This window comes from Choristoneura fumiferana, chromosome 30 (genome assembly GCF_025370935.1).
Source record: "Choristoneura fumiferana chromosome 30, NRCan_CFum_1, whole genome shotgun sequence".
Lineage (NCBI taxonomy): Eukaryota > Metazoa > Arthropoda > Insecta > Lepidoptera > Tortricidae > Choristoneura > Choristoneura fumiferana.
In genome coordinates, this window is record NC_133501.1 from 9,886,740 (window position 1) to 9,908,130 (window position 21,391).

Consider the following 21,391-nt stretch of genomic DNA (forward strand, 5'->3'; position numbering starts at 1 on the left):
TTGTTTACTCCATATATCAGTTACTTCATTTCAAAAGCTAAAGGTTAAAGTAATTGATATGTATATTATTCTCATTTCGGTGCCACTGATTTACCACAATACATTATAATATATGTATAAACATTACAGCGGTCAAATAATGGACTGTACTTATTGTGGAAGTAGACAGATATGGAGAGGCCACAATAGTGTAAAGTACGCTCGTGAAGCACGAAGAATTACGTACAATGACCTTTCACTATGACATCTTATTTATGTGTCTCTAGTTGCTCGCGCGTAGGTAAATATTAAAGCCGTGGTGGCCTAGTGGTTTGACCTATCGCCTCTCAAGCAGAGGGTCGTGGGTTCAAACCCCGGCTCGTACCTCTGAGTTTTTCGAAATTCATGTGCGGAATTACATTTGAAATTTACCACGAGCTATGCGGTGAAGGAAAACATCGTGAGGAAACCTGCACAAACCTGCGAAGCAATTCAATGGTGTGTGTGAAGTTCCCAATCCGCACTGGGCCCGCGTGGGAACTATGGCCCAAGCCCTCTTGTTCTGAGAGGAGGCCTGTGCCCAGCAGTGGGACGTATATAGGCTGGGATGATGAGGTAAATATTTGCCGTCGCGCTTGCACAGATGAATTTGTACGAATGGGACGTTTAATATTCACGCGCAAGTGACAGAGACAAATAATGGAGGTCATTGCGCGAAATTCTTCGTGTTCCGTGACCGTAGTTTACAGATATCTCTCTCCAGGCAGGTGTTATGCCTGGGAACCGAAGTCGTAAGGAAGAGCGTCGGAAGGTGAGACTTCGAAAGTGCGATGCAGAATATTGCCGTTGTTTTGTGTCACGACTAGATGGCACTAGGGGCCGTTTCACTAATAATAATAATAATTCATTTATTTTCAAACAACATAGTACTAAATACTTCGCAAAAGATTCATACGGAAAAAAAAAGTTTCGCAGAAAATAAGAAAACTTAAGAAAACTTAACGATATACCTGCAAAGCAATTCAATGGTGTGTGTGAATCCCAATCCGCACTGGGTCCGCGTGGGAACTACACCCCAAGCCCTCTCACTCTGAAAGGAGGCCTGTGCTTAACAGGGACGTATATAGGCTGGGATGATCAAACTTTTCTAGTGTAAGTAACCTTAATACGGTAAATTGCAACCGCAAGTATTAGAGATATGAAATTCGGCGCGAGTTTTTTTATGCAACTTTAATGAAATTCACGATGTGATTTTTGGGAATTACCACGGGAATTTTAATGCAATCATTAGGCCTAAAGGTTTACGTGTATGTAAGCCACGATAAAGCCAGTAAATAAAATTGCATAGGTTAAGTAAACTAAATTTTACAGGGATGTCCCAGGGAGGTCTCTTAGTTATGAGCTTTTATACCTGCTGAGCTGGCAACATTGCTTGTTAGTTATAGTTGTTAGTTATGTGGTCTGATAGAACTGTTCTTAATAAATAAGTTAATGTGTCCACTCCAATAATTATGCGTGATAGACTTTTATATTCTTTAAAAACCGTTAATAAACATTTTTCGTTTTTAAAGAATAGAATCTATCACGAATAAAATTATTGGAGTAGACACATTTACTTATATATTAAGAACAGTTCTATCAGACCACATTTTTATTTTTTATTCAATTTTTATGGAATAATTGAGAAAAACTAACAAAAATGCAACGTTGCCAGCTCAGCAGGTATAAACGCTCTTAAATTAAATTTTGATTTAACTGCCAGAATTAAATGGTTCACATAAGAAAAGCCGCGGGAAAGACTAGCGAGAAATAAAGAATAATAAATAAATAAATAAATATCACGGGACAATTCACACCAATTGACCTAGTCCCAAAGTAAGCTTAGCAAAGCTTGTGTTATGGGTACTAAGCAACGGATAAATATAATTATATAGATAGATACATACTTAAATACATATTAAACACCCAAGACCCGAGAACAAACATTCGTATTTTTCATACAAATATCTGCCCCGACACGGGAATCGAACCCGGGACCTCAAGCTTCGTAGTCAGGTTCTCTAACCACTAGGCCATCTGGTCGTCAGAAATAAAGAATACGAGACATACGAGTACTATGGTCTCTATAATGGTTGTTACGTGTATCCATAATCAGAGCGTGTCAAAGTCTATTTGGTAATCTAAAGAGAAATTTATTTCATCTCGGCCTATATACGTCCACTGCAGGGCACAGGGCACTCAGAATGAAGGCCGGGCCGTAGCCCCACGCGGGCCTTGTGTGGATGGGGAACTTCACACAATATATAATTTCTTCGCTCGTGTGTGCAGCTTTTTAAATAAAACTTTATTTATCTTATGTTATCTATGGAGGAGGCTTATGTCCAACAGTGGACGTCCTATGGCTGGGTATGATGATGGTGGTGATCTATATGTAAGATCTATAGACGTTAGCGAGCCATGGAGTCGACATTAGCAATAAAATCCAACTCCTATTCATATTCATACTCACTCATTTATTTAATTCTGAAATGCCTTTATAGCGATCATGATAAAAAAAGTCGTGAGCAATATGTGATTCAAATTATAAATACAATTATTAATGTATGATATTGTATGATATGTTATGTGTCTAAAGTGGCAGTGGGCGGGGCACATTGCTCATAGGATTGCCGATTCCAGAAGGTTTTGCTATAGTATGGCGTACAAATATTTATAAAATCACATTATCAATTCTAACAGATCACATGCTTACATTTTATTAGTCACAATAAGTTTATGTCAAAATATTATTAAATGTCAAATATATATAAATAAAATGATAATATGTATATAAATACATACAATATATAAATAAATACAATTATTAATTATTAATTATGTTTTCGGTATCAAGAGGAATTATTATATTATTAATTATTATTTTTATTTTGTGATTGAACTTTAGGTGTCACGAACTAATTTACGCTGACTCGTATACTCAAAGACAAAATTATAGGATCGTGATATACTCACGAGCAAAACTATCGCATCACTTTTCAAGTTTTCATACAAGTTTGTATGGGAAGTGGTGCAGCATTTTTGCTCGTAGGTATATACCTACTCGTCAACATTCTTGTCCTTGATTATAAAATTAAAATCACTACTTAAAGAAATGATTAAGTATGAGTATGAATAAGAGTTTAATTTTATTGCTAATGTCGACTCCATTGGCACGCTAACGTCTTACGTCGCATTAGCTGAGTTTGCTCCTTTTGCCGCAGGCAAACGACTAATTCTTGTATTAATTATATTGTTGTCTTGCAACGTTTCTAAAGTTAGCAAATGAAATTTTCTAGATTCTATTCTTTCAATATAGCTTCTTTAACGTGCGATGAAAACTCCGATGTCTATGATCTAATTTAATAATTAGAAGAGATGTAATTCATTCCATTTTAAATACAAGCGTTTTTGCTTTAAAGATTTAGAAATGAAATTTAGGTCAGTTAGGCGGTATTAGGTCAATATAGCTTATTTAACGAAAATGTTAACAATCAAATGATATGATAATTCTAATTAGAAGAGCATGAAAAACTTTCCATTTTAAATCCAAGCGTTTTTTGCTTTATATAATTTTGTTAGTAGTTTTATACTCGTAATATATCTAAGTACTTTTTGCAGTCTATAATTGCGTCACCATCCAGTTTACATTATATATTTAAAATTTCAAGTCAATCCGACCACATAAATCTCATTTACAAGATTTCAGCCACACCAACACAAGTTAAATAATATATATATATATAATATAGCATGTATAACATAAAAAAGTTAAATAAAATTATGTCAAAATGTACCTAATCGTGCTGACAAAATATTTTGAACCTAATTTTTTTTCGTTGCAAATTATAAACCGGAATAGAAAAAGTGTACCATAAATTTGGAGCATAATTAAATACCTATGAATGTAATCTTAATTAAGAATAAAACGTTATTTCAATACGGAAATTGTTTATAAATGCAAAATTGACCATTAGGTATTTCTTACGGCTCACATTATATTTGTCAATTTTACCATGCGATTCTATTGTTCACGATGCATGTAAAGGACGCTGGGCGGTAGGAGAATAAATAAGATGGTCGTTTCAATTGTTTTTGATTTTTAAATTGGCATTTATTTTATAACTAATTGTTGTGTCACTTGTACTTACATTATGTTTGTCACTTGTTTGAATTTAGTCCGAACAGTCGCGCGTGCGCATTGAAGGCCCAAGCACTACTAAATCTTATATAAGCGGTTAAGTGATGGTTGACTTCTTGAACCGGTAGTGCCACAGTCGAAAGATATAACAGTATGCTGGATGGAGTACCTACATTGATTCCATCCCAGCCTATGTTCGTCCCACTGCTGGGCACAGGCCTCCTCTCAGAATGAAAGCGCTTGGGCCGCAATTCCCACGCGGGCCCACGTGGGCGGGGCGGGGGTGGTATGTGTGAAGTTCCCAATCAGCGCCTGCATTGATTGGGTATTCTATTTAATTTGTATGTAAAAGGGAAAATGGAATCCATTATTTTTAAAAATAGCTGAACTAATGTCGTTCAGTTTGACGACTACGATTTATGTTATAAATAGCTTTTGCCCGCGTCTTCGCCCGCGTAGAATTCGGTTATTGCGCGCTATTCCCTCGAGAACTGTGCATTTTTCCGGGATAAAAAGTAGCCTATGTCACTTTCTGACCCATAAACTATCTCTTTGCCAAAAATCACGTCGATCCGTCACTCCGTTTCGACGTGAAAGACGGACAAACATACAAACACACACACACTTTCGCATTTATAATATTAGTATGGATTATTTGCTTCTATTATAGGCCCCACCCAGTATTTATACCTTCAAAGTTAGGTTACTGCTTATAAAAGTTTGCTGTTAATCTCAAGAATAAGTGTTGAATGAGGCTATCTATGTGATAACTTACGGAGATATAGAGTACTTCAGATGAACTTGAAATAACAAGATTAATTACAAGAAGATTTTCCCCTTACTTATTCTCTCGCCAGCCCATATAAGTCCCCTGCTGCTGGGCACACGTCTCCTCTTGTATTGAGAGAGCTTGGGCTGCAGTTACGGAAATTTGCCGAAGAACTAAAGTCATCAACATAGCTCGAAGACTTTGCAAGTTGAAGTGGCAATGGGCGGGTCACACCGTTCGAAGAACTGATAACCGTCGGGGGAGGAAGGCCGAGTGACAACCACGAACGGGAAGACGAGTTGGCAGGCCTCCCACTAGGTGGACTGAAGACATCGTGAGAGACGGGCGACCGGTGGATACAAGTGGTGCTTCTTGTCGTTCAATGTGGCGTTCTTCGGGGGACGTCTGGACGTCTTCCGACTGATGATGGTGATGATTGACAACTTTGCACGAACCATTGAATTAGATGAAGATTTTAAAGTTTAGTGAATAATAAATTGAGTAATAATTTTCAAAAATCTCATAGGTGCGAGTCCGGATTTGAACTCACGATCCTGTAGGTCCATAGGTCGCACACGGCCACCACGGCTTTCCTTTGGAGTTTCACAAATATGTTAAAAATATTTTCTGTACATACTTTATTAAAGATAACTTTCTAATAATAACTTAAAATGATTGAAATAAAAAAATAAGAACTACTTACTTATATACAAAAATTAAATTTAAACTAAAACTAACCTACTTACAAATAAACCCCCCCTTCACCGTCGCTGCTCATTGTGCCCAGAAGGCTGACAGCATTTGCCACGTTGGATCGCGAGGCTGATCCTTTGCCCAAAATAGCTGCGCGCGCGCCAGGACCCCACGACCCCAGAGTCTCAACACCAAACGGCGCAAAAATGTAGCCTTCCCCAAGAACTGCAATTTGCGCCGTTTGAGTTGCTCTGCTGTTGCTGCGCCGGCCTTGATGGACGCTGCTGGGACATGCGATGGAGCAAGAGTGTCCTTGTAGATACTTACAAGGAAAAAACAATTATAGCAGAAAATAAATAGCACATTCATAACGTTCTGAGAAATCTTGACGACGTTAAAAACAAATAGGTTATCATTACTGGCCAAGTCAGTCGTTTGATATCTTCACTTGCTTGTATATCATTTTTAAAAGCTTGAGATATTGCAAACTAGGTACTAAACCTGAATTACAACAATCAAGTGCCTCAAGCTTTTAGTATATATTTTACATTTTGAAAGTAGGTACATCCATATTTATATCAGTCTCTAGAACTTAACTATCTATCTACGCACGCTTTGTTATAATTTCGAGTATAAGAGTTTATCCTGAACCTAAAACATTCTTACTACATACGTGTGACAAATGTTACTTAAATGTATTTTCCCTTTTTAGTTCATTTATTTTTTCTAATAGAAGCTTATTTTTGAAAAGGTTTTTTTAGACCCTGCGTTTCGTTCCAACAACGGTGATGTTTAATAAAATCTTAGTAGCATGCTGAACGCATGAACTCTAGGGGGGCTACTACGAAAATCGAAGTTCGTATCGGTAACGTACCGTCCCTCTCACTCTCGTATTAAATAGTATTAGTGTAAGTGGAACGGCAAGATACGAAGTTCGAATTTTGCACTCCTAGGGTCTGGTTGATTTCGCGTATTGTGTGGTGGTTTTGATGGTTTATTGTTTTAAACTTTCGTGATGTTCACTCATAGTCAAAACACCACAATCGGGACTTATCACGCCAAAACACACGAGTAATTTTTACCTCGACGTTTCGACCACATTACATAGGTACCTATACTTGATTTGGATAGGTATTTAACTAAATGTAAACAAAACAACGTCAATTGGTGTCTTAAATATTGAAATTCCCCCATTAAACTATTTAAACATTAAATTTACATTTCTGTATTGAAATACACTACCACAAACACTACTTAGTCTAGTTGATATTACAATGACCCATAAGTAAAATGTTTAAAATTCTTGAATTTACCAAATCTGACAGCTGCAGTTTGTTTACATTTAGTTAATTAGGTACCTATCCAAACCAAGTATAGACGTGTAGACGTGTAGATATCATAAGCTCGCGGGTGAGCAAAGTACCTAATTTGTTTTAGTCCTGTTTCATACACAAAGATAAATTACATGCTATCTCGTGACCTAACTAGAAAATAACACTGTGTCTGACTTTGTTTACTACTAGTAATTACTGGGAATTTACTAAATAACTAATAAAGAGATATAGACATGTTATTGTGTGTATTTCCACAGTGTAAGAAAATGAAAGTTCTTTAGACTTTGGTATTTCCTTCTCCAATCAATGCATTCTATTTTTGGTTTTCCCACTGTCAGAGAGTACATTTTTTCAAATGTGGTCATAGTTTTCAGGGGGCCTACCATGATCTTTTCATAAACGATCCAAACGCAGAGCAGTTCAGTTTAGGCACCTAAACTGAATCGTCGAAATTGGTACCACGACGTTTATTTCTCAGAGCTGAGTCTCAATGGTTTACAAGTGAATGAAAGACCGATATTGTCTCTGTACGCTTAGTGTATTTTCCCGTTAACAAAACACGTCTCGAACGCGTTCGCGTTAAAATCTCAATTTGTATGGAAACACGGACAGCGCCTCTAGCGGAAAGTTTGCACGACAACTTTTGTGAGTGTAGGTTTGCTACGTAAACTATTTCGTCCGCGTATCGTAACGAAAACGGGTGACCACCGTGGACATGTGGCGGCTACGTATCGACGATCGAACGCTTGATTTACGTCTTTGAATAGTTAACGAATGTTTTGTGAAAACGCCACACTAGAGGCACTGGTCCGAAACTGAAACGCTGAGTCGCGAAAGGGATGCCGCTATATGCAATCCAAATATTGTATACTAAAACCTTTGGAAAACCATAACTCTATGTAATCCGTGTTATTAGCAACCGCAGTACATTACGATACTCACCAATGAAATGTTATCCTTCTTGAACCACCATCTGCAGTATCCGTCCATTTTTAGGGTTCCATAGTTAAATGACAAAAGCGGAACCCTTATAGTTTTGTCCTGTCTATCCGTAATAAAAAAACTTGTAATAGTAAAAAATAAATTATTTACAAAATAGCCCTAAGTAGGTATATTTGACGAAATTTGAGTACAGGTGTCTTATGATGGCTGCTACCTAGTTTGGGTGTTAAAGTACAAAAATAAATAATGTTAGGGGACCACTCCATACATGTAGGTACCTGACAGAAAATAATAAAAAAAACATCGAAAATCGCTTGAAGGGAATCTAGATCGGACGCGACTTAGCTTTTGTTATTAAGTACTTAATACTTTTTTTCAATAAATTAGGTATAATAATTTTTGTATATTATATATTTAATTTAAAAAAAACAGCCGAGAGCGTGTTGGATACCGTACGCCCAAGATAGTGTTCCGTAGCCGTTGCGAAAAAATCAACTACTAATTTTCTAAGGATTTCGTATTGAGTACGGAATCTTCCAAGTATAGTATATTTTATACCTTAGGCTACTAGCATTTACTCCTTAACTACTAATAATTCTCAAGCAATCTTACCGTAAAAGCCGTGGTGGCCTAGTGGTTTGACCTATCGCCTCTCAAACAGAGGGTCGTGCGTTCAAACCCCAGCTCGCACCTCTGAGTTTTTCCAAATTCATGTGCGGAATTACATTTGAAATTTACCACGAGCTTTGCGGTGAAGGAAAACATCGTGAGGAAACCTGCACATACCTGCGAAGCAATTCAATGGTGCGTGTGAAGTTCCCAATCCGCACTGGGCCCGCGTGGGAACTATAGCCCAAGCCCTCTTGTTCTGAGAGGAGGCCTGTGCCCAGCAGTGGGACGTATATAGGCTGGGATGATGATGATGATGAATCTTACCGTTATAATTTTCCTTGTAAATTTGATATACTTACCTACCTTCCTGAATTTTTTCAATCGCTCATGAAAATTTGCACTTTAAGGTTGAATATTTCGCAAACAGATCACTGATCGAAAAATCGTCTTGGCAACCCCCAATGGTTTTTAAAGACCTATCCAACGATACCTACTATACGATACTATAGGGTTAGTCGAGAAAAAAAAACACCTCCACTTTACGTCTGTGGGAGGTACCCTAAAACATTATTTTATATCTTTTTATTTTACCACTTTTGTCGGCGTGACTGATATGTATATTCATGCCAAATTACAGCTTTCTAGTACTAACGGTCTCTGAGCTTAGCCGCGGACGCACAGAGAGACAGACGGACAGACATGGCGAAACTATAAGGGTTCCTAATAGTTGACAACGGAATTCTAAAAACTCTCCGAACAAAGCTCAGTCAACCAGATATAAAGGAAAGTAAAATGCAGTGTGCGTGTATGTTTTATTTATTTATAAAACGTAAGAATACTTATAAAATATTACATTAATATGTTGATCGCTGTTCCAAAGGTATAACAATTTATGATATAACTGAGAAACCGCCTTACTTAAAGACGTTTTACATATTTTGTAAAAGAAAGAGTATCTCGGAATCTACTTATAGTTTCATTCGAGTTTTTTATCATTTAAAAAAGTGGCAGTACTCTATAGTAATGTATTTTAATTGATATCTTTGTGTGTACATTTATTGTGTACTATTGTATATAAAAACAAGAATACAAAATGAAAAATATTTAATTTATAAAATACAGTCTTGTAGTTTACATATTTTTCGCTTTCAACTTTGAATATTAGTTTTTTTGTAATATTACTTACTGAATCCAGTATGTTCCGTCAATATCTCTCTCTTAAAAAATCTGTAAAGTACGATGCAAAATGCCAGAAAACTTAAATTATTACCTACCTACTTAAATATAATTAGGTATTTACGAAAAACATCTCGGAATTTTGTGCGTTAAAAGCGTATATTTTCAGTAATTATAACATTAAAAAAATACAAAGTGGCAAAAAAGGAAAGGAAGTAATATTTATATTTAAGTATACTTATGATGCAATATGGTTACTGTGACGACATTTAATACAATATTTAAAAGCAAATGTGTAAAATATCATGACTAGTTTATCTAAATTGTGATATGTTTATCTAGATTGTAGTATTAGTGTCAGCAGGGCTACTACGAAACTCGAAACTCGAAGTTGGTGTCGTGCGGCCCCATTGACACTCATACTATTTAATACGAGAGCGAGAGGGACGGTACAATACGAACTTCGAGTTTCGAGTTTCGTAGTAGCCCTGCAGGCTTATGCTGCATGTTGTGCCCAGGGCCTCTAACAGGTGAAAGACGGCCCTGGAAATCAGTTATACTGAAAAAGTCTCTTAAGGCCCTCAACAAAAAGCTTGCAAGTTGCACATGGCGTCCCGGTGAGGCAGGGATTATAAAATAATGAAATGAAATTGAATAAAAGGTCCAACCCGGTACGTGTTTCAGTTTCCACGATTGTACAGTCAACCAATTAGATTCCCAGACCATCACAGAACCGTGACATTATGATTATGTCATTCGTTTAACATATTGGTATAGACAAATAAAAGATATTTACTATGATAGGTTCCACGGTGGCCCAGGATATCAAATTAGTTGACTGTAGTAGGTTCAAATTTACTTCTTATTGGTTTCGGAACGTTCTGTCCGTTTCCCGTCACTACCTTTTCCTAAATAATCCGTTTCCCAAAATGTGCTTCTCCCAAAAGATACGTTTGGCTTGATATCCTTTTCCAAAAATTCCCAATTCCGAAATGACCGTTCCCGTCACTACCTTTTTCTAAATAATCAGTTTCTCAAAATGTGCTTCACCCAATAATACGTTTGTCTTCATATCCATTTCCCAAAACACCCGTTGTTAAAACGTATGTAGGTATGCGTATTTGTAAAACTCTTTACAATACGGAAAATGAGAAACGGGTCTTATGGTATACGGACGTTATGAGAAAAGGGTCTTTTGGGAATACGGGTATAATGAGAAACAGATCTTGTGGCAAACGGATGCTATGAGAAACGGGTCTTATGAGAAACGGGCCTTTTGGCATACGGTCGATTTAAGAAACTGTTATTTTGGGACGGGTGTTTTGGGAAAGGGTATATTGGGAAAAGGATATGGAACGTTCCGGAACCTTCTTATTCAACTATTTGTAAAAAAGCGTGCAAAAACTAATATTATGCTTTAATACACTATCTTTGGGAGTAACAATACATCGGAAACATTATGTACATCTCATTTGCTGAAATATGGTTTCCTTCTCCAGTTTTAGTAACTTCTAATAGTCAGGTGCACAGATATTTCCGATGATTGTGTGCAGAACTTTAGTCTATGACCAGTCAGGGAAATGCACTTTGAATGAAGTCGGCTCCACGCCCTCCGGAATCTTGGATACATGTACCTGAAAAAAGGGTTATTAATAAAAAAAAATGCATAATACTACCTGTTTATAGCAGGGGGAACTAAACATTTTCCGGAAAAATAAGTTTCTGCTAAAACCATTTTTAATACTAGCTTTTTCCTGACTGTATTTTTATTGACTGTACTCGCATTGTTAAGCTTTGCTGAGCTTACTTTGGGACTAGGTCAATTGGTGTGAATTGTCCCGTGATATTTATTTATTTATTTATTGTCATCTAAACTACATTTCCGTACCAAATTTCAAGCCGATGCTATTAACCGTTAAGGAGTTCCGTCCTGAGGAGATGATTCTGGCTGGACTAACAGGATGTAACTGCCAGATTATTGTATTGTCACAAGATTTACATAAGCAAAGAAAATATGTCAAATTTATCTGACCACTGAAAGACGGTCAAATTTAGCTTCCAAGATTTGACCCAAACAAGTAAATAAAAGGTTAAATAAAAGCTTTTAAACTTCAAACAAAAGGTTAAATAAAAGCTTGTAAAAACTATCCTATGTCATCAGAATCCCAAACTATGTCCATACCAAATTTTCAATTTGCTTTTAAAATTGTAGGGGCGCGTGAGTCCGGCTCTCACTTGACCAGCTCTTCAACTTTGTACTTAGCTTCTTTTATTTTATCTTCTATTGACTAAGGAGTTAAATTAATAGTAAGACATCCAACCGTTGCAAGTGGTGGGTTGTCATTCATTGTGGCGTTCTAAAGGAGCTCTTCTTCTTTCTCTCTTCCTTCATCTTTGTTTAACAGTGGACTATCTCGGTCCGTGATCATGACTACGAGGATGATTAAGTGAAACTGCTTAAAAAAAATATACCTCGTTGATTTTTTTTACCGGATTCTTTTCAACAGAGTTGCTTCCGAATCGGTGGTAGATTTTTTTTACATTCAAGTTCTTGTTTTAGTCTACATTGAATAAAGATTTGTTTTTTTATGATGATGATGATGATGATGATGATGATGATGATGATGGTGATGACGACGACGACGACGACAACGATTTATTTATTGAATCAGGCGTTACTTTGCGGAGGTCCATATCAATGAACTAAATGAATTTCCTTGCTCACCCGCGACCTTACGATAGCTAAGCTTATGCAAAATATGCGTGTTCATGCAGTTCCTCCACCTCCACACTGTAAGAACACACACAAATCACACAAACCCATCTATCACCACCACCACACTACACTGACGCGTTTCGAACTCAACCAGAGCTCATCTTCAGAGTGACACAACCGTACACCATGCTACCAGTTGTTAGACTCAGCTGTCAGGCGGTTGTGTCACTCTGAAGATGAGCTCTGGTTGAGTTCGAAACGCGTCAGTGAAGTGTGGTGGTGGTGATAGATGGGTTTGTGTGATTTGTGTGTTCTTACAGTAGGAGGAACTGCATGAACACGCATATTTTGCATAAGCTTAGCTATCGTAAGGTCGCGGGTGAGCAAGGAAATTCTTTTAGTTCACTGACGACAACGATGATGATGATGATGATGATGATGATAATGATAAAATTACTAAGGTGGTAATTATACAGGTTGGATATAACAATATCGTTGATGCTCACCCAGGCAGGGCAGTTGTGCAACTTCAGATACTGCTCAGCGCGGCTCATAGCTTCCGACTTTTCCTATGAAAATAAGAAAGAAAGAAAATTAAGTCCACATCCACTCCACATCAAAGGGCTAAGACTTAGGCGAATTGTATACAGGGTTTATAAATTAAAACTACACAATGCCTGTTATCGAATAGAAAAAACAATTTTTAAGCTACCTTTACAAATAACAAAGTTATAAAGGTTTGAAATACAAGATTAGACAGAGAAAGACATACTGGCATGTGACGTCACACGCCAGTCCCGCCATACTTGCTGCATAGAGAAAAGCGTTTGAGAAAGAGACAGGTATATAGATTTTTCAAAAAATCACTATAAATCCAATTTTCAACCGATTTAAATTTTCTCTTCGCTAAACACTATCTGTATATCTATATTTTCATAATAATATTAAGATATGGCAAAATCAGGAGTTGTCAAATACCGTAGGGTTGCTCATTTAGATGGGTCAGTATGGGAAAGTCTGAAGCTATAAGACGTACAAAGATCTGTTCTTAGGACCCATGTCATCGATTTTAATAACAAGAAAAACTGCATTTATACATTTGAAAAAAACTTGTACAGTCAGCAGCATTAATATCTGCCACAGCGGAGCGTGCAAAAATATCTGACACGTCCTTCCGGCCCTAAAAAATAGTGTTGTATCAGATATTTATTTATGTACGCTTGTTGTACCTATCAGATATTGGTGCTGGTGACTGTACTTAACTTGGGAATCGAACCAGGACGTTTTGAAAATAAAACTTACATTATTAAAGAACAACAATGCATTTAATTCATTCTTAATAGCGTGTCTCATAGTAACATTTAAAGCTTCACTATCGATATCCAAATAGAAATAATGTAAGTTTTTTTTTTCCAAAATGACCTGGTGTTTTTTTTTATGTTTGAATGCAGTTTTTCTTGTACTAAAATCGATGATGTGGTTTCTAAGAACAGATCTTCGCATGTCTCATAGCTTCAGACTTACCCATACTGACCGATCTAAATGAGCCCTCCTGCATAGTTAGGTTATTAGGTTTGGCTTAAACTCAATAGTATTTTCTGTTAGTTCCTTTTAAAATTCACCATTTTTATGTCACAAAATGTCAAAAATTCCACCGGTTTATACATGTCACACATTCGCATTATTCACAAGAAGATTTTTTACTATTTTTGAAGGAAAATCAAAAATAATGTCTAATTTAGTTTTTTGCCGGCTTTCTTGGCGTCGTCGGCTGCGTTGTCGACCTTGTAACACAAATTTTATTTAAAGAGGTAGGACGCCGGCTGCGGGACCGTGGATTAGACTCTCGCTCCGAGTCGTTCTTGATGCAAAGGCTATCTATCGCCGTTCAACGCAGCAACGCGGCAAGCGTGTTGGGCACCTTTGCGCCAGGAACGATTCGAGGCGGTCTTTTTTATAATATAAAAATATTATTCCTAATTTCAAAACCTAAATGCCTGTATGAAAAAAAAAAAACAATAAATCTGCAGCTTCATTTTCATACCTTAGTATTGGAGTTCTTTCCAACCCAAACGTAGACGCCGCTGGACCCGGCGTCTAGAATGTAGCATTCCTGAAAACAAGCCACGTTTTAGTCATTATACTTTTTCAGGTACCGTCTAGGATACCGGATCTTTGTACCAGGATGGAACGTTTTCTCGTTCAATTCCTCGATGGTCCCTTTGGAAGATGTGTGGATTATCAATCTGACATTACCAGCGAAAAGGTTCGACCGAATCCGCAAAGTCCTGTCAATTGTTCAAAGGTCAACTGGGAGAGATCCCTTTAAGTGGCTAGAGAACCTGACTACGAAGCTTGAGGTCGGGTTCGATTTCCGGCCGAGGCAGATATTTGTATGAATAATACCAATGTTTGTTGTCGGGTCTTGGATGTTTAATATGTATTTAAGTATGTATTTATCTATACACATATGTTTATCCGTTGCCTAGTATCCATAGTACAAGCTTTGCTTGGTTTGGAACTAGGTCAATGAGGGCTATCGCGTATAAAATTGGCCGCTAGAGGCGCTAGTGTAGCGAGAGGTCTCCAAAATGTCAAAGTGATTTTTGGGTGAGCTTGGCGGGTTTATTTATAATTAGTATAATTTTTGTGAATATTTTGCAATACCTGAAATTAATTATGGCAAATATGCGTTATGGGGCAACGAATGACAGTTTTGTTTTTCGGAAACCTTTGTCCTCCCTTTTTTCTGAACAAAACGGGACTACGCAACAATGTGGCAAGCTCGATATTTTTATGGTACGGTTTTAAGGTATTAAATGTGATTGAAATGTAAATTTTGTTACCACGCCCGTAATAACAAACTACTTAACCACTGTACTTCAGGCAGGACCTTTGTCTACAGTGGCGCCAGCTGGTGAGCGCGAAAACGGTAGCCCTCATTGGTGTCAAGTATCATAAGTTTTTTTTTACCCCAGAATCGAGCTGCTCCTTTCCCTCGATGGGCTTCTCTGTGACCGTCATGCTACCCGAATCATCGGAGATCTCAAACAGCTTCACCTCCTTCGTGACACCCTTTTCGAAGTCCTGTGAATTCAAATATCTGTTATGCAGGCTGGAAAGTTATTGTTATCAACGAATGATCATTACAATGTAATTAATGTCTAATTTTGACAAAATCACGCGTCTTCGTAGATGGCAACTAGGTATATATCTGTAATTAAGACAATGCCTATCCCGGCTAATGTGCGGCACATATAACTACCTGTTGCCATTAGTAGACACTCAGTGCGGATGGGGCGTGTGAGGGGCCTAGGTCTATTAGCAACGATTTGACTATGACCAACGTTTGTCCAAGATACCCTCCCCGCACCGTACGAAAGTATACTTCGCAGCCGCACAGAGCTTTGGCCACGTAAGGGGCTTTTTGTGCCTTTCCCCGCATTGAATATGTCATACCAAATTCATCCATTATCACCCACCGATAAGCCAAAGTTTGCCCTACGTATTATACTATCTGTAATAGTACTTACTTCGTCATCACCACCTTCTTCGTCCGAGGGTACGGAGTCCATGTCACCCGAGCCGAGGGCTTCGAAGAACTTCTGCGAGTCATCTCCGCTGGAGTAAGCATCTGTCAGAAGAAGATGAATAAATTCAAACTGCAAAAGCGACCCGAGCGTTGGCTATCATCATCATATCAGCCATGGGACGTCCACTGTTGGACATAGGCCTCCCGCATAGGTTTCCAGTTGGTTCGGTTGGAAGTGGCCTGCATTCACCGTGAACCCGCGGCTTTTGTTTAGAAAAAAAAAACTTTCTGACCAATTGGTCTTCCTCTGCCTCCCTTCTACTTTTCCTATCAGCAGGTTTAGAAAGAAATTGTCGTGTCGAATCAAGTGTCCTATCATATTCCCCTTCTGCAGTTTATGGTCTCCAGTAAGATTCTTTTTTCTTTGACCATAGTAAAAACTTCTTCGTTGGTATTCCTTTCTGTCCAGCTAAACCTTTCCATTCTCCTCCAACACCACATCTCAAAGGCTTCTAGCCTTTCTCTGTCCCGTTGATTCATTATCCATGCACATCTGTTTTTATAATTAACCCTGGCATAATGTAATGGCAGCATAAAAACGGAAAAAAAATACGCCATGATATATTTAGATAATTCACCATTAGACAAATTTATCATACCAATAATTTCGATCTCCGCCCGCCCGTTATGATCCTGGTCCCGGATCTGATTGGCCACAGAGATAGCTTTCATCTTCTCCACACCCTTGGCCTTCTGGCCGACGAAAACGAAGATATTGTGGTCCTTGTCGAGGATGAAACAGTCGCCGTTGTTCATCTTTGACACGTGCGCTTCAATCTGGAATAAAATAATAGTTTAAACAACCTAAAAATACGCTTGTGAAATCATCATCAAACCCGGAATAAGCACACCACAACACTAAAGACCATAAGGGTCTCCCCACATCTATCGACGTGGAATCTGCAATAGCAGTCCTTCTGAGATCTGGACCTTATGATGATTCGGTCATTTTTTACAATATAGTCGTTGTGATACCAACCCGATAGAAGGGAAAAGAGAAAGCTATATACAATAAGAGCGAAAAAGAAGAAGCATGGGCAGGCGTCTCCCGAGCCGATACGAGCCGAACCATGACGTTTTAGCTCTTGAAAGTAGACCGGTGATAGCCCGCTGCTCGCACGTTTGCGATACGGCGCTCTCACCCACCCTTCATAGTACACTACGGTCCACTCGTTGACAACGTGGCGTCTGGCTTTCACCCGTGGACCACCTGTCTACAACGAGTGGACGCCGAACTACGGGGCTGTGTTGGTCGGGTGCAGGTGGCTCTCATTAGAGCTCATTAGCTGTGACCTTAACCATCGCAAACTGTATGACGGGAGTCACTTGTCACCACGTGGACTGAGTTTCGTGGTATCTACGTAGGCATGACTTGTTTTAGAGGGTCGCAAGTATTGCGATGAAACCTGGCTCAACTTGCTGACAAGAGACAGAAGGCGGTTCTGCACCAACATCCGCAGACTTCTCTTGTCTGGCCTGTGGACGAACATGTCGCTCTCGCATCGGTCTAGTCAGCCACCAAAGACGTGCACAAGCAACACGCCAAAATTCGTCTGGAACAGACGCGTCGGCCTGATAATGATGACGTCGGCATTCACTTAGCATCTCTTGGCAAATAGACATCTAACCTGAGTGACGCGAACGTTTCTTTTGCCCTTGATCTGGAACAGCCTGGTCTCCGCACCAGCATTGGTGGTCACGTGGCTGAAGCCAGACGCGTGGCCGCCAGACAGGTAACGGATCGCTGGAAAAAAAAATGAAAGCTGGTTCTCACTTGTCGGATATCGGGCTCGGATTTTAATTGGTAGTTCCAGTGGCAAAACATTTTATATGAAGCTATTCACACTTGCCCGACACGATTTTCTATAGAATTGACCGACATCCGACACGAATCGGATCCGACACCCGGCAAGTGGGAACGAGCTCTTACAGCACCTGCCCTTTTTTTTTACGTGTCCTTGATGACAAGTATGTCTAAGTTTGGCTCTCCAACTTCTTTTTACTTTCAAGATAACCTAACCAACGAAAAGTTGGAAAACTCCCAACTTTGTCACTTCAAAGTTCAATATCTCAAAAATAGCTGAACCGATTTTGATGAAACAGGTCTAAGAACCATCGCTAGAAACTCGTTTAAGAGCTACGGTGCCACAGACAGACAGATAGACTAGATAGAGCGATAAGGCCGCCTATTGCTTGCCTTGTATTTTTTTCTCTGTGTATATGTTTTCTGTATCGCTTACTATTTCTAGTGTACAATAAAGAGTCTTTGTATTGTATTGTATTGTAGACAGACACACATAGCGGTCAAACTTATAACACCCCTCTTTTTGGGTCGGGGGTTAAAAAGGGCTTATACTTTCTTCAAAGGCCGGCAACGGACCAATGACTCTCCTTGAGTAGTTAGTACTCATGGGCAGCAGTGATCATTTCCCATCAGATGACCCGCTTGCTCGTTTGCTTCCCTCTCATAATAAAAAAAACCTAGAATACTTTAAATAACCACTATTCATTGATAATATTTAAAAAATAAATTTTCGTAGTTAAAAAAAAGATACTGAGGCTACTTAAGAATTTAAAGTAATGTACTTAAATAAATAAAAAAACCGTGAAGAAACGTGCATCACCAGCGGCACTAGCAAAGTAATTCAATGGTGTGTGTGAAGTTCCTGATTCGCACTGGGCCCTCATGGGAACTACAACTCAAGCATTCTCATGCTAAGGGGAGGCCTGTATCTAGTTGTGAGACGTAAATAGGCCGAGATGATCAAATAAAAAAATACAAAAAGATATGATTCCGGCCAGGATCGAACTGGCGGCCTTCTGCGTGTAAAGCAGATGTGATAACCACTACACCACGGAACCGATACAACGATGTGCGAAAATTTGCTCCAAGCACACATTTGTATCGAGCTACACTTTCACTTCACATCATGTCGTCATCACCATTGATAATGTTAGCTTCCTAATATCTTTATACCTTTCTCAGGCCCAGTAGGGCTACTACGAGACTCGAAACTCGAAGTTCGTGTCGTGCGGCCCCTCTCGCTCTCGTAGTAAATAGTATAAGTGTCAGAGGGACCGCACTACAAAGCTGCTGTACAACAAAGTCCAAAATTCGAACTTCGTATCTGCCGTTCCGTTGACGCTTATCTATTTAACACGAGAGCGAGAGGGACGGTACGAAACAAACTTCGATCTTTGAATTTCGTAGTAGCCCCCCAGAACCAGCCTTAGCCGTCATGCCCGGGGACTTGAACTATATCGGTATACATCTAAATCAGTTCAGCGGTTAGACGTGATGAAGTAACACACAAACAGACTTACAAACTTTCGCATTTAAGTATAATATTAGTGAAAAAAGCCGTGGTGGCCTAGTGGTTTGACCTATCGCCTCTCAAACAGAGGGTTGTGGGTTCAAACCCCGGCTCGCACCTCTGAGTTTTTCCAAATTCATGTGCGGAATTACATTTGAAATTTACCACGAGCTTTGCGGTGAAGGAAAACATCGTGAGGAAACCTGCACAACCTACGAAGCAATTCAATGGTGCGTGTGAAGTTCCCAATCCGCACTGGGCCCGCGTGAGAACTATAGCCCAAGCCCTCTTGTTCTGAGAGGAGGCCTGTGCCCAGCAGTGGGACGTATATAGGCTGGGATGAATGAATGAATGAATGAATTAGTGAAATAGTGGACAAAACTTGCTTACTCGGTTGAAAATATTTCAAGAACTGCTCGCTCTCATGTCCTTGGACTTCCCGGTGCTGGACTGCCGCCCCTTGGAACCTGCCGTCGTCCAGGTTTACAGACAGGATGGCCGCAGCACCAGCCTCATCCTGGGAGGTGGCTGAACCCAGCCAGAAGTGAATGTCATAGGTTAGGGACGCGGGGATGCCGGTCGTCTGAAAATTGGAACCAAATAAAGGTCTATGCCAATTGAAGTGGCAATGGGGGGACCACATCGCTCGAAGAACAGATAACCGTTGGGGGAGAAAAGACCTCCAGTGTAAGGGTGCATTGTTACTAAAGTATATTTTCGTTACTATCAAAAGTATACCAGTGTAGCAACTGCTAACGCCATCTAGTGAACAACAATAGAAACTCCTACCATGTGCTACATCGCGCTATCGAAGTTTCTCAACGCGGTCGCATATATACAAGCTCCGACGCTCTTCCTTCGGACTACGGTCCCCAGGCATAACACCTGCCTGGAGGGAGATCTCTCTATTGGAGCCTCCCCCACACCAGCAATATACTTTTTTAAAACATAGAAAAAATATATAATAAAGGTAAAGTCACGCTGTTTTTTTAATTATGGTGGCCAGTATCAAATTTCGGTGACACCTTTTCAAATTATGGTGGACGTTTGAATTTTTTGTGAAATGTTATTTTTTTTTATTTATCCTAAACTATTGGTGGACCATTTAGTAAACTTGTTTAATATACCTATGAGTTTCATTTGAGAACTTATCTTTATTCAAAAGTTTTAATTTGAAAATTACCACCAAAATTGGCAAAAAATTAAGCTTGTTGCGATTCACCCAAAATGAGCATGAAATAAAATGGTAAAGCAACTAAATAGAACAGGTGGCAAGGCACCACTGCGAGACTTACGATGACGGAATTTGTTTCAGGTTCAGTAATCTCCATGTACGCTTAAGCTAACTTGATTAAAAATCATCTTAAAATTATTTCAGGTTTACCTTTAGAACAATGTAAGAATCTCCAGTGTAGAATTTTCCGAAAGAACTTTCAGCCACCGGCACTGGTTGGAAATCCTGCAACAACAGCATGAAACATTTAAAACAATAATGAACTAGGCCAAGAGCTAGTTGGACTTAAGTACATGTATTTTTGAATATCCATTATCCAGTGTAAGTAAAGCACCTCTTCTAAGAAAAAAATACGCAGAGGTCATATGATTACACTGACATCAACAGAAAGAAATTAAAAACTAAAGACTTTCAGATTATTCTTATTGGTTGTGTCATAAGAGCTAACTTCATACCAAGTTTCATGTTTCTAGGACAACTGGAAGTACCCTAACTCAAAAACTACTAAAATTCTGCTTACGTATAATGAGGGGTATCGCGTATGAATTCGCCGCTAGAGGCGCTAGTGTAGTAAGAGGTCTCTTGAAATGTCAATTTTCACTGTTTTTGGGCGAATAGAATAATTTTTTGTGAATATTTTGCAATACCTGAAATTAATTATAGCAAATATGCGCTACGGGGCAATGAATGTCTGTGTTTTGAGACAGTTTTGTCTTTCGGAAACCTTTGTCCTCCCTTCTTTCCGAACAAGACGGGACTACGCAACACTGTGGCATGCTCGATGTTTTATTGGTACGGTTTTAAGGTATTAAATGATTTTAAAATTTAAATTTGTGTTCACGCTTGTAAAAAA

At 38.9% G+C, this 21,391-nt stretch overlaps 2 protein-coding genes and 1 non-coding gene across 3 annotated transcripts in view; all 3 read right to left on the minus strand.

Moving 5' to 3' along the window:
* Positions 1-4,276, minus strand: part of LOC141444949 (gelsolin, cytoplasmic-like) — a 40,625-nt gene extending 36,349 nt beyond the window's left edge. Inside the window, exon 1 of the mRNA XM_074110737.1 lies at positions 4,167-4,276. The gene's annotated coding sequence lies outside the window, so the exon portion shown is untranslated. The remainder of the gene's footprint in view (positions 1-4,166) is intronic.
* A 5,025-nt stretch (positions 4,277-9,301) lies between these two features.
* Positions 9,302-21,391, minus strand: part of LOC141444523 (gelsolin-like) — a 19,450-nt gene continuing 7,360 nt past the window's right edge. The window contains exons 4-12 of the mRNA XM_074110069.1: positions 20,689-20,801; positions 19,695-19,887; positions 17,619-17,734; positions 16,590-16,767; positions 15,932-16,032; positions 15,372-15,485; positions 14,443-14,511; positions 12,905-12,967; positions 9,302-11,316 (exon numbers count right to left, since the gene is read on the minus strand). Coding sequence (XP_073966170.1) covers positions 11,245-11,316; positions 12,905-12,967; positions 14,443-14,511; positions 15,372-15,485; positions 15,932-16,032; positions 16,590-16,767; positions 17,619-17,734; positions 19,695-19,887; positions 20,689-20,801 — 1,019 coding nt within the window. The 3' untranslated portion in view covers positions 9,302-11,244. The remainder of the gene's footprint in view (positions 11,317-12,904; positions 12,968-14,442; positions 14,512-15,371; positions 15,486-15,931; positions 16,033-16,589; positions 16,768-17,618; positions 17,735-19,694; positions 19,888-20,688; positions 20,802-21,391) is intronic.
* Positions 18,780-18,852, minus strand: TRNAV-UAC (transfer RNA valine (anticodon UAC)). The gene has a single exon. It is a non-coding gene; the product is annotated as a tRNA-Val (tRNA).